Raw genomic sequence first — 14,082 nt, 5'->3', positions numbered from 1 at the left:
GCAAGCCTGACTCTACTCGTGAGACAATGAGTATCCAAAACGGTTCAGAGTTTTCTTCTGTTCAACCAATACTGCTGAAATGATGCGCTCCCAAAAGACAGTGTGGCTGATGGGTTGTGTCAAAAAATACTTGTATTTGTTACGTGGAGGAACAGATATCGGACAGAGGTGTATATTGTCTAATGATTTATCTATAATTAATTACGTTTACGTTCATGATTTGTTTGTGACTTATAAAAACTGATGTTTAATTTATATACTTTTTCTGTTCATTACAAGTGAATCATAAATAAAAATAAAACATTGTAGAATTTGAGCATTTTGTTGTTGAGGTCATACACTGTGAACATTTTCAATGAAATGAGTATTCAAACGACAAATAATACCAACCTTTTTTTGCAGGAAAAATGAATTCCAAGACATTTAGAAGTCAAATTACGGTCTCCAATATAATAGTTTTCATCACATTACTTGCAGCTGTACTGCTCATATATTGTTCAAATGGATATTTTAAGGTAAGTTTTAAGGTAAGCACTGCCACCCTTTTAAGTTGGAAGATGTGTGGAAGTCGAGCTATTATATATTTCATCACCCGTGCAATGCTTTTTTTTATCAAGATACCGTAACTATGTGCAGACATTTGTTACTATACGTCGGCCATAGAAATGTACACATCCTTAACGTTATGAATCTCATCAGTCAGGTATGTTGCTAGGTTGCCTGAAATTTTATATTATTTCATTTTCACGTATAGAAACATATCGAATAATAAAACTTACACTATTTTGTTTAAAGTTACAAGCTATGCTACCGACACTCAAAGTCAAATGCAGTCCATTGTTTTGTCTGTTCATAGAAATTCTGCGGTAAAACAAGTAATTCAGGGCTTTAGGGTGGTGGTAAAATATGTCATCTAATTTGTACTAGTTGGCTTGTGGCCACATCTGCCACACAAAAGCTACGCTGCCTTTATATGCTTTTATTACTACCTTTTTACCCCTTTGGCCCCCACTCCTTCCTGATAAGGCGCCACCTTTATATATTTACCTATTAAGGCCCCGCCTATTATTATTTCGTCCCCTCTTTCTCTTTAAGCCCTGCCTCGGTTACAGGGTTTGGCTGATATCGGTAGTGGTGGGGGTGAGCGTGGGCGTGTTGCAGTGGCATTGCTGGGCGGGGACAGTAGAGGTCGGGCGGCTTCACAACCACCACAATCCCTCCGAGCATTGTAATATTATGCGTGGTGAAACAAACCCTCTTGGGATTTTCTTTGATACACAACCTTAACAATGTTGTAATTTACAGCCTGTCATTCGGTGCCCTATATAAGTTATATGATACCGCTTTTTGTAAAATGCTAAAAAAAAAACTTTTTTTTCAGAACACATGGAACCTCAAATCATTACCACCAAAAGTTCACTACCAAAATGCATTATTACTTCAAACCAACGATACAATCAGTGGTACAATGACATATCCTTCAACAAAACATAAAATACCAATTTCAACCAACATCACTTGCTCTACATCTGCAAAGAACAGTCGAATCACAATACTAAACGGAGAAGAACCCCCCACCGTTGGAGGCACACTCCATGTTCAAGTGGCAATGTATGACTTTGGGAACAGAAGGAAGCTCTACGGTGGGGATTTCCTCCTCGCTCGGATTTTCAGCCCACGCCTTGGGGCTGCGTCTTCTGGCGTGGTGACTGACCTTGGCAATGGTGTGTACGATGTTAGGTTCACGCTCTTCTGGCCAGGAGAGAGCAGTCTGGCCTTCACGCTCGTGCACTCCAGTGAGGCCGTGAGCGTGCTGGACAGAGTCCGAGAAACCATTCCAGATAAAGTCACTTTCCTGGGGACATTTGTCAGTGGGAAGTCAAAAGAAGTAACTCCATGCCACATTTTTCCAAACACTGCCGAGCAAGTCTGCGATTTCACCGATCCACATTTACGTGAACCGTGGATGTGTGAAAAACCAAGTACGCTTCCTTGTTCGTCTCTTCTCACTATCAAATCACGCAACAGGAACATATTTAGTCAAGAGGAAGGTCGTTTTTTTACAAGGTAAATAAACATCTGATCATTTCTTCATGACTATGGTGTTCCTAATGAAAATCACATCGAGGGCCCCACCACTGCTCTGCACGGGTTTATTCTAAGAATACTGCGCTCGCTGTGCGCACCTCTTCCACACGTGGGAAATTAAAGATGACCCACGGCAGAGTGACTGCGGCCACCCGAACCACACAATGGACCATATTACAAACAAGTGAATTCTGTCGTGCTACTCCCAAAGCTATCACATGGCTCACAAACTTTAAACTGGACATATAATTTACACCTATTTGCCATAGGGTAAAAAAAAGACTGCAATTGTTTCCTTTGACCTAAAATATATACAATATTCTTGTATTTATTTCAAGATATTTCTAGAACCAAATGTGTCCAGATGTCAGGGACAATTATACATTGTTTGCACTTTCTCTTGCAGAGAAAAGATATGGAAGCCAATTCCATCTGCATACAAAATAGATGTTGCCCCAGTAACTGGTAAGTATATGTAAGAAAAATCTTTTAAATGTTTATAAATGTGAACGGACTGCTTGTATAGTGCAAAAAAAAGCTGTTGGGCAGGAGGTGTTGGCATCTATTACACTATGTAACACAATTTTTGTTCCTGGGTAGTGTTATTTCCTAATTGCTTACGCCTAAAAAGTATAGAAAATGTCTATTATTCCCCACAAACTTTGCTTTTGTGACCAGGACAGTGATATTTTGAAATTTACCTATTTTCAATGAGAAAACAGGAAAATTAGTGTATTTTTGTTCACATAAAGTCAGACAAAACAACATGGGAATACAAATTAACATGTATTTATACTAAAGTAATACAAAAATGACTGCAAAAAATTGATAAGTGAGTAGTTTTTCGAGATTTACGATTATACTGTAAATCACGTTGACGAATCAGCCCCCATCATGTTCTCGTTATACTGTCCTTGGTAGTGGCGTTCAAAGTCCAGTATATCCTTGTGGAAGCGCTCGCCTTGCTCCTCCGAGTACGCTCCCATGTTCTCCTTGAATTTATGAAGATGAGCATCAAGCATATGGACTTTGAGGGACATCCTACAGCCCATTGTGCCGTAGTTCTTCACCAGAGTCTCAACCAGCTCCACATAGTTTTCGACCTCGTGAGTGCCCAGGAAGCCACGAACCACTGCGACAAAGCTGTTCTAAGCCGCTTTCTCCTTGCGAGTGAGCTTCTTGGGGAATTCATTGCCCTCCAGGATCTCCTTTATCTGTGGTCCGACGAAGACACCGGCTTTGACCTTTGCATCTGACAGCTTAGGGAAGAAGTCTTGAAGGTACTTGAAGGCTGCCGACTTCTTATCTACAGCTCTGACAAATTGTTTCGTAGGGCCCAATTTGATGTGCAGTGGTGGCACCAGCACCTTCCGGGAGTCCACCAGTGGCTCCCACTTGACGTTGTTCCTCCCCACAGAGAACTCGGTCCGCTGTGGCCAGTCCTGCCTGCGGTAGTGCGCTTTGGTGTCCCTGCTGTCCCAAAGGCAAAGATATCAGGGAAACTTGGTAAAACCGCCTTGGAGACCCATCAGGAATGCCACTATTTTGAAGTCTCCGATGACCTCCCAGCCATACTCATCATACTTCAAAGCATCCAGCAAGGTCTTGATGCTGTTGTAATCCTCTTTGAGGTTCACCGAGTGAGCCAGGGGAAGAGACGGTTACTTGTTACCATTATGGAGCAGCATGGCTTTGAGGCTCCTGGATAAGCTGTCAATGAAGAGGCGCTACTCATTCTGGTAACAGGCGATTCTGATTGCCTCGAACAGACTGGTCACATTGAGTCAGAAGCAGAGCCCATCTTTATGGGTGAAGAAGCTGCAAAAAGGTTGGTGACGCTTCCTCTGATCTGCGACCTGCACACTTTCATCCAATAAGTTCCACTGCTTAAGCCGAGCCGTCAAAAGCTCAGCATTGGACTTGGTGAGACCAAGATCTCTGATCAAGTCGTTGAGGTCTTTTTGGTTGGGGTAGTATGCGTTTCCCTCCTCAGCTCCACCTCTGAAATTGTCATCTGGATCTACAACGTCTTCCTCGCTCTCTGACTTGCTGCTCTCTTCTAAAGACGGCTGCTCTCTCTTTGGAGGAGTGGGTACGGGGAGCTCATGGCAGTGTGGCACCGGGGCGATGGATGAAGGAAGGTCCGAATGCATGATCTTCTTCTTTAGTGCTGCCTAACGGCGTGTGCGACTTCACGATGATATTGGTCCCGGTCTAGCACGGCGTGTAGAGTTTGTGCTGTTGTTAATTGTAGCCATGTTTTGATGTTACTGAGCCATGTCGTTTTTGGCCGTCCTGGTCGTTTTTTCCCTTCGATTTTTCCTTCCAGGATTAGCTTTAATAGCTGGTATTTGTGGTCGTTTCGGGCAATGTGGCCTAGGTAGTAACACTTCCTGCTAATGATGGTCTTCAGCAGTTGCCTGTCAGTGCCCATATCTTGCAGAACTTGTGTATTGGTGGTTTTGGCTGTCCATGGGATTTTCAGCATTCTTCGATACAGCCACATCTCGAAAGCTTCGAGCCTTTTTGTTGCTGTTGTTGTCAGTGTCCACGTCTCAACTCCGTACAGCAAAATTGACCAGATGTAGCATTTCAGTGTGCGCAGTTTCAGTGATGTACTCAAGTTGCGGTCTGCAAGGAGTGTTTTCCATTTAATAAATGCTTGCCTTGCTTGTTCAATTCTGCTCTTGATTTCGACTTCATGGTTCAACTGATCGTCAATGATTACACCAAGGTATTTAAATCGGTGTACTTGTTCCAATTTTTCGCTACCAAGCTTGATTGTTATTTCGCTTGTAGTTCGGCTGACCTTCATAACCTTTGTTTTCTTTTTATTAATTCGTAAGCCCCATATTTGACTCTCTGTGGCAACCTCGTCCAAGATTTGTTGTAGGTCTTGTTCCGAATCGGCCAGCAGTGCAGTGTCGTCGGCATACCTGATGTTGTTGATGTATTGTCCATTGACTTTAATACCAATGTTTTTATCTGCTAGTGTTCGATCAAAAATCTGCTCCGAGTAGATGTTGAAAAGACTGGGTGAAAGTGGGCAGCCTTGTCGTACACCTTTTTGTATTGGTGTTGGGTCTGTCAATTCGTTGTCATATCGGAGTTGGGCTGTTTGCTTCCAATAAAGAGCAATGATGAAGTTGATGTCGTTTTTATCTAGTCCCAGTTGTTTTAATAGAGCTGCTAGTCGGTCGTGGTCGACTGAGTCAAAGGCTTTCTCGTAATCTATGAAGCAGATGTACACTTCTTTCTGATGTTCGTAGCATCGCTGTAGTAGTATCTGTAGACAGAAGATTGCTTCTCTTGTGCCTAGTCCTTTGCAGAAGCCAAACTGTGTGTTCTTCAATGCATTTTCGCATGTGGAGCGTATGCGCTGTTGGATCACCTTCAGGAAGACTTTCAGCACGTGGCTCATCAAGCTTATCAGTCTGTAGTCCTCGCATTTCCGACTTGTTGCTTTCTTTGGTATGGCCACAAAGATGGATTGTAGCCAGTCGGATGGAATTTTATTGCCATTGTATATTTGATTGTACCAATTAGTCAGTTGTCGTATGTTGTTACTGTCTAATAGTTTGAGCAATTCTACATGGATTGTGTCGGGCCCGCACGCTTTGCCTGACTTAGCTGTTTTGATTGCATATTCTACTTCTGATGTTAAAATGTGTAGAGCGTCTTTCGATATCTGTTGGTCTTTTTCTGCAGGTGTTCTAATGGCGCCATAGAGCTTGTGTATATAGTTTGTCCAGGTGTCCATTTTTTCTTGTTTATTTAGGATTGGTTGGTTGTTGTCCGCATACAAGGTAGCTGTTGGGGCTGGTCTGTAGATGTTACCAGCTTCTTTGAGCTTCTTGTGCAGAGTAAAATTGTCGTGTTTTTTAATTAGTTCTTCAATCTCGGCGCATTGTTCTTCCATCCACTTTTCTTTTGCCTGTCGGATTGCTTCTCTGATCTTCTGTTGCATTTGTTTGTACTTCTCCAAGTTGTTGTTTTTGTACATTCTTCGTTGGCTCATTAGATCGAGAATACAATGTGTCATCCATCGTTGTTTCTTTTTCGGTGGCTGATGTTCCAGCATGACTTCTGTTGTTTCTGTGATGCATTGTTTGAACGAGCGCCAGTACTCCTGAACATCTGCTGTTTCTGTTGTTATTGAGCGGATGCTATCGTTGAGATGTTGCTGTACTTGTCTTTTATCGGCGCTGTTCTTCAGTTTCTCCAGGTCTGTTCGTCTCGTCTTTGTACATTGTATTGATCGCAATTTGAGTCTTATTGTAGCTGTTACTGGGTTATGATCTGACGATATATCGGCTCCAGGGTAGGTTTTTGCTGTAATCACACTGGACTTAAACCTGATGTTAATTAGGATATAATCGATTTGGTTCCTGACGATGTTGTTGTCGGAGTCTTGCGGCGAGGTCCACGTGTACAGTCGTCGAGGTGGTAATTGGAACCACGTGTTAGCAATACTGAAACGTTCTTCTTGGCAGAATTGAACCAGTCTGTCGCCTCGTTCATTCCTTGTTCCTAGTCCGTGTTCTCCGACAATGTTCTGCATTCGACCGTGGCCAACCTTGGCATTGAAATCGCCGAGGATTATAGTGATGTCTTGCTTCTTCAGCGGCTTCAGCGTGTTGGTTAGTTGCTCATAGAACGATTCGATTTCATGATCTTGTTTATCTGCTGTTGGAGCATAAACCTGTAGAATGTTCACGTTGACTTTGTTGCCTGCTAATTGTAGTAGTGCTATTCGTTCTGATACTGGGGTAAAGTTGTTGACTTTATTCGCTAATTTCTTGTGTACTATAAAGGCGACACCGTATGTTTGTTTGGTGTTTTCTTCTCCTCCGGAGCAGAAGATGTGGTGTTCGCTCGATATAAACTTTTTTGTTCCAGGCCATTTAGTTTCGCTTAGACCGATTATGTTGATTTTAAGTCGATCCATTTCTTGTATGACATTGGCTAGTTTTCCTGCTTGAAGTAAACTTCTAACGTTCCAAGTTGCTACTTTGAAAGGGTTCTTTGACACAAGCTCGGAGATTCTTAGCACCCCTGTCCTATTTAAAGGACGCCGATACGTAGGGCCTTTGTTGATTTTGCTTGTCATCATTGAAGAATGCATGATAGCAGGTGCATTCTTGCCAGTTCGACGTTTGGAAGGGTCCACCATGAAGAAGTAGCAGTTGCTTGAGTGGTCAGTGGGTTCCCGCCAAATTCTTGGGATAGCGAACTTCATGGCTCTCTTTTCCCCTCTGTACCATCCTACAAAATACATTTATTTCACCCATGACTAATGTGTAAGAGATTCTCGCAACATTTTTCATATATTATATATTTTTTCAATAAGATTGAAAATTGTAAAACATTAAAATTAAAAACTTTTACAATATTTTACATTTTAACAAATTTTATAACATAAAATTCCGAGCAACAATTGTCCATCTTACCTTCCAGAGTGTTTTTGCATTGCTCGCAGGTGAAATTAGGTGCCCAGGGTTTGTCTTGATCCCCGACAGGCATGCCGAAATACGCCTTGTAGGCCTCACACATCTTAGCAGAGGCTTCCACAGAGTACTTTTTCGCTTTTGTCTTGATAATTTAGCCGCAGACATAGCAAAATGCGTCTGCCGGATGCTTGCAGCCTCTTGATGCCATCTCAGAAAAACGCAGACATGTATCCACTTAGGTAGCTGAAACTAAACTGAACTACTACTTATATTACTGGAAAGTTCTAGAATGTTCTAGAAGTTACTCCAAGTTTACTCAGCACTTAATCTATCTGGAATCTTCTGTAAAATAGGTAAATTTCAAAATATCATTGTCCTGGTCACAAAAGCAAAGTTTGTGGGGAATGATAGCCATTTTCTGTACTTTTGAGGCATAAACAATTAGGAAATAGCACTTATTACCCAGGAATATTTATATTTTACAGTGTTATTAAACACTGCTTAGATCTCTTACTTGCCTTGTTATACTTTATTCCTCTAAAGGCCCACTGAGATTCCTTTTCCAGTGAGACTTTGCATAGTTGCAATCATATAACAATTATTGTATGCACTCTATATTAAATGTGATGCGTGATCCCAAGATGACTATCTAAACACTTGGAGATATCTCAGAATTTTCCCCAAAGTTCACTACAATTTCAAAATGAATACCAAAATATATATACTTTTATAAGCTCTTAAACTGGATTTAGTGTCTCAGGTACTGTAGTTATATTCTCCACGTTCTTGTCAGTTATTAATCATAAACTGTTTATTTACTAATACACATATTTAGGCACCTCTGAATGTACTTTTGAAGTTCAATTTGTATGCGTTACAAATGTCATGAATGAAGATATATATACTGGTATTTTTGCTGTTGCAAACATACGATCAAAAACATTGTAAATATATAAACTTAAATTTCGATTTAAAGCTTTCGTGACTGCAGGGATTCATCTTCTTGGTTCTTTCGGTAAAGTCACGTAGAGAAGGGAAGTAATAAAATGATAAAAATAAAAATAATAAAATAATTCTCACGACGTTTCGGCCACAACGCAAGCAGCCGTCCTCAGGTGAAGAACATGTCTGTCGATAAGACAGAGTCTGAATGACACGTCCTAGGCTTGGAGCGTCTATAGACAGACATGTTCTTCACCTGAGGATGGCTGCTTGCGTTGTGGCCGAAACGTCGTGAGAATTATTTTATTATGTTTTATTTGTATTATTTTATTACTTCCCTTCTACGTGACTTTACCGAAAGAACCAAGAAGAAAAATATAAAAACTATTTAGGGAATAGAAGAGCGCCATGCCAGTCAAAGCCTGACATCAACTTCTCAATGTAACTTGAATATAGTTAAACATTTATTTTAAACTTTAAAGAATATAAATATACAGTACTGGGAAATGTTAGGTTAGTATTCGGGGTAAAGATTTGTCGAGCTGCGCTCCTACACTTGTAACGTATCTATAAATAATTTTCACATTACATTTAGTGTAATATTCATTTTTGGATTCTGATTCTAAACAGTTTGAATGTTATTGGCTGGCAGCATAGTTAAATTGGAACCTAATTGTAAAACTATGTTAGACACCACTTTATTTCCAAAATAAGAAATACCAACATTTATTTGAGTACTGTCTAACTCTACATTGATATAACCCCATGTCAGTGTTTCTGGAAAGTTTACATTTACATTATATTAAAAACAGCATCCATTCTTCACTGGTGCTGCAGCACAGGTTGGGTGCTCATGCTTTAATTGAAAAGGTATGACGATTCCATGTGTTTACTGCCTTAAATCAACAGGGAAGTTCAATCTGTGTAAGGTCTACCCCTTCCTCTGCAGGACCCGGCCCTTCTGCTTTAGGCCCCACCGTCCTCTTTATTCCCCGCCCCTTTACACCTTATTCAGGCCCCGTCGTTTCCTCGTTCAGGCTCTGCACCTTTCCTTTTTAAGTCCCGCCCCGTCTTATTTAGGCTCCACCTCTTTCTGTTTAGGCCGTGCCCCATCCTCCAGACACAGGATTGGGCTGGTTTAGTTTAACACATAGGGTTTCGCGACTAATATCCATAATACAGGTTTTTTTGGGTTAGATTGCATACATATATTAATGTGTCGTTAAACCCGCCACCACCAGACACAGCCAATTAGTAAGGTTTGTCACGTAAGCAGAACATGCCAATTCGTTACTATTTTTCGATTTAAAGCTTTCGTGACTGCAGGGATTCATCTTCTTGGTTCTTTCGGTAAAGTCACGTAGAAGGGAAGTAATAAAATAATAAAAATAAAACATAATAAAATGAAATAATTCTCACGACGTTTCGGCTACAACGCAAGCAGCCGTCTTCAGGTGAAGAATGCACATTCTTTTTTGTTAAGGCGCTCTTCCACCTCCAACCCAGTTTAGAAATAAGCTCCTAGCTTGGTAGTGTCTCATTCTTCACCTGAAGACGGCTGCTTGCGTTGTAGCCGAAACGTCGTGAGAATTATTTCATTTTATGTTTTATTTTTATTATTTTATTACTTCCCTTCTACGTGACTTTACCGAAAGAACCAAGAAGATGAATTCGTTACTAGTACAGCACATCCGTGTGTTGGTGAGCAAAGCCACAACATTTAAAATCTGATTACAACGTTTCGCCAGTAATTACAACTAGCTTCATCGGGCGACAGCCAGATTTGTGGAGAAATCCTCCTATTTCGTTTCTTAAAGAGAGTGGTAGATGTGATGACAGCATTTGTGAGCACTGATTCTTGCGCGAAGTGGGAGGGGGGGATTAATGAATGTGTTTCAATGACATTGGGTATATATTTCCGGTTTTAGTTATTTGTATGGTAATCAACGAACATTATGCATCCGCATTATGCAAGCCCATTGTTCTTTTAGCTCCTGTCGATTGTGTATACTAAAATAGCCGTACTTATTCTTGTTCAATGGTAATCCCTATTGAAGTATGGTGACCTGTATAGGCATGCATGTAAACATTGTATTACTTGATGATTAGCTTCCAATCAGCACTAAGTCTGTAGCTATCTGAATGGTTAAAATAATTTTTATTTCTCAATTTCGATAAATTCTCTAATTAGTCTTGGCCAGTAGTAGCTAGTTTTGCACAGAACTTCAACATTATCAAAATCAATTGATTGTCCTTGTTGGCACACGTGTTCTGCCACTGCCGATAGTTGTATTTGGGAGTATTTAATATTTATTTGGTGTTATTTTACTCTCGTGCTGATCATTCGTCGCTTGTTCCCAACATAGCATTTTCCACACGTGCAATTAGTCCAATACACACTTTCTGTTGATAGCTTCGGTAATGCATCTTTTGTAGCAGATATAAATTTCTGTATTTTATGTACTGCGCCAAATCTGACTCGGATGTTTGTTTTTCCAAACATCTGGATAGTTTATCAGTTACGCCCGCAATATAGGGCATTTTGATCGTTTAATTACTTCGTCAGTTTCAACGGTCGTGTTATTTTATTTGGTTTTGGCATTCAGTGCCCTGTTGGTTTTGGTAGTGGTGGGGGTTGTGGAGGTGGTTGGGGGAGGGGTCATCAGCAGCAGTGGGTTGGGGCAGTCAGGGAAGTGATGGGCAGCTACAATAGGTAGGGGTGGGAAGGATAAACGATTACCAAAATCCCTCACAGAGCAATATAATAGATAATGTAAGTTTACTAACTTTAACTGCATTGTATTTATAAATGGCTGTAAATGTACAAATCATAATAAAGGTTTTTTGGTTAAATTGCGTGAGTATAACTAACCATGTACCAATATATGGATTAAAGGGCTTCTGCAATGTTGCATTAAACGCTGATACTTCTTTTTATCGAAGTTGTCCCGGATTTTAGATTGTGTTTTTTCTATATGCAATGGGCTTCACATTCTATGTGAAGTAGTCTGCCCAATGGCAAGTCTTGAGCTATCCGATTGTGAATTCTCTTCTCCATTTCCTTACACGGACATCCTTCCTTCAAGTTGTCAAATGGCATTTCATTTTTTTGCTTCTTGGCCTCTTTGCCAACATCCATAACCCCTATGAGAATGGTGTACAAACAACATACCATGCCAATCAACAATGCTTTAAATAGATGATCTTTTATACATTATACACGTAATAATAAACAAATGCTGTGTGTTCTTGTTATAGACTTGTTGGAAAGCAGTCTGCCCAATTGCATCATGGGAATGGGGAATCCAAGTCCAAGTGGATATTACATCAACAATGCGTGGTGTTCGTCATATTGCAAAATGAACTATTTCTCTTCGCCATCATTGGTTCTGGGCTGTTTGAAGGGGAAAAACATATTTCTCCTTGGTGATTCGACGATAGGACAGTGGTTCAAATATCTTGTTCATTTCACCAATGGTAAGGAATGACGATACTCACTCACTTGTATTTATGAACCACTCCTCTTAACAGTAAACCTCTCAAACATTTTTATGATTTAAATGCATGCCAATGCATTCATGCAAGATGCACTGAATGTGACACGTTTATGCCGACGCACAGCTTAAAGCATTGTGTGTACGTTTTCTAGAGGCACATGAAAACCATCACAGATTGTTAGTTTTTCAACATTGAGTTCTAAAGCATCTATTATTTTGTGGTGACATATTTTTATGCCATTTTCTACGAATATAACATTGTCATATACAGATTGGTCCTCGTTGTAAATCCCATTAAATTCTAGAGAAAGTTTTCATTATATAAAAATCTAACAACTGCATACCTTCTTAATAATATATATTTGTACCGTTGCAGAGCAATAATAGTGAGTGTGTGTGTTGCCTTTTCTGCAGGTTTCAGACTTGTAGATCGTTACATTCCTGGAAAACATATGCCAAATGTTGCCATTAATGAAGACAACAGCATTACATTGAATTGGTATTGTCACAACTATCCTTTTATTGCCACGAAAGGAACTTACACAAAAGACTTCAGATACATAGCGAATCGAATTGATAACATCACCGGTGGGAGCGATACGGTCGTAGCCATCTCCCTCGGCGCTCATTTCACGCCTTTCCCTCTGCACGTGTTTCAAACGAGAATGCACAACATTAAAGCGGCAGTGGAGAAACTCCTGATTCGAAGCCCTGAAACGAAGGTCATCGTTAAATTATCCAACGTGAGAGAAAACAGTGGAGTGGCGATCTTTAATAACTGGAACACATTTAAGCTTAACCAAGTCCTCTTGGAACTGTTTAAAACCATGAATGTGGCATTCATTGATGCGTGGGACATGACCGCTGTACTTAACTCTGCTAAAATTCACCCGAATGAGCATATTGTTAAAAACCAAATTGATTCATTTTTATCTTTTGTTTGCTAGCCTTATTTCACTCCATATGCAATGGCAGTTAACTGTGGGAACCAGATGGTTACAGTACTTCAGGGGCGGTTTCTTCATTAGGGCGATTGGGCGACGCACCACCAATGTCATTCAACCACAGAGTCACGCTAGCCGTCACTGTGCCTCTGGATATAGTCCAATCAGCGTCATGTCACGTTCTGTGGAGTACCGCCTCTTTTTGGGCGATTTCACTCCGGCTGAGAATCGCCCAGAGTGGCCCCATAGACTTACATTCAAAGATGTTTTTTTTCGAACGGGGGGCGCTGCAATGCATTCTCTATGGCTTCCGGGAGGGCTCGCACACTAACGTGCTTACGTCATCATACGTAAGCACGTTTCATCCAACAATGTTATTTGTCGCCACCTAGTGGAATCTTTAATAAAATAAACTTGAGTGGATTGTATTAATAGTGAGTATAGAAACAAACAAGATGTATTGTAAGAGTCACTTTATTTTTCATTAATATTAAAGAAGTGAAGTAGCCTTTACATGCTTAAGCTGTTAATTTATCCTTTGCATGGGTGGACCTTATCCTTATAAATCATCCAGACATTTGCCCCCCCTGAGAGATTTTGCAGGAGCCGCCACTGCAGTACTTATTGCTTTACCTGGGAAATACTCTACTGTTTCATCCATCTGTTAATAGAAATCCATATTTTATGAAAGTATAATTATTGAATGAAATTTCTAAAACCCCTGAAACAAATGCAAAAAACCTGAATGATATCACTGTTAGGATATTCGAAATGTAGGGCAGTTATATGTTTCATTGGAATGGTCATTGGGCCCAAGAATGCACTGCAAGATGCATTGCGCATTGTTATCAAAACAAGAACAAACCTTTCCGCAATGCATTGTTCCGGCAACAAAAAATTTAACTTTTAATATAAATCAGTTTATTTACGAATACTTTTCATTATTGAAGTGTTTGTCGAGTGCTCAATATTTTACAAATTCACAAGACTCCATGGTGCTAAGTATAGACTCTAACCTGTATTAATTCTGTCCGTCTGGCCTCTAAGTGCTATAACGAAGGGTCATTTCCAGAAGGGATACAGTGTATATAAACCTTTTTTCATTTAAGGCCACTGCCATTGACGAATATGTAGCGTTTTTGTTAATTGTGCTTGTACAAC

General features: G+C 40.3%; 1 protein-coding gene across 1 annotated transcript; it reads left to right on the top strand.

Annotated features, from left to right (window-relative positions):
- The first annotated feature begins 407 nt into the window (after positions 1-407).
- LOC144933957 (NXPE family member 2-like) lies at positions 408-12,924 on the top strand. Its single transcript, XM_078859364.1, has 5 exons — positions 408-515; positions 1,382-2,067; positions 2,495-2,553; positions 11,739-11,957; positions 12,392-12,924. The coding sequence occupies exons 1-5, from the start codon at positions 408-410 to the stop codon at positions 12,922-12,924; spliced, it is 1,605 nt and encodes a 534-aa protein (XP_078715490.1).
- The last annotated feature ends 1,158 nt before the right edge of the window (positions 12,925-14,082 follow it).

The sequence above is a fragment of the Lampetra fluviatilis genome, chromosome 1 (assembly GCF_964198595.1).
Source record: "Lampetra fluviatilis chromosome 1, kcLamFluv1.1, whole genome shotgun sequence".
NCBI classification, from domain to species: domain Eukaryota; kingdom Metazoa; phylum Chordata; class Hyperoartia; order Petromyzontiformes; family Petromyzontidae; genus Lampetra; species Lampetra fluviatilis.
The sequence above is the reverse complement of the archived record's forward strand: the minus strand, read 5'-3'. Positions and strand labels throughout refer to the sequence as shown.

Bases quoted from the DNA above. Each gene is read 5' to 3' on its own strand.
- LOC144933957 (XM_078859364.1), top strand. From the start codon at position 408: ATGAATTCCAAGACATTTAGAAGTCAAATTACGGTCTCCAATATAATA. The intron at 2,068-2,494 runs GTAAATAAACAT...TTTCTCTTGCAG, and splicing joins GAAGGTCGTTTTTTTACAAG to AGAAAAGATATGGAAGCCAA. The intron at 11,958-12,391 runs GTAAGGAATGAC...CCTTTTCTGCAG, and splicing joins TCTTGTTCATTTCACCAATG to GTTTCAGACTTGTAGATCGT.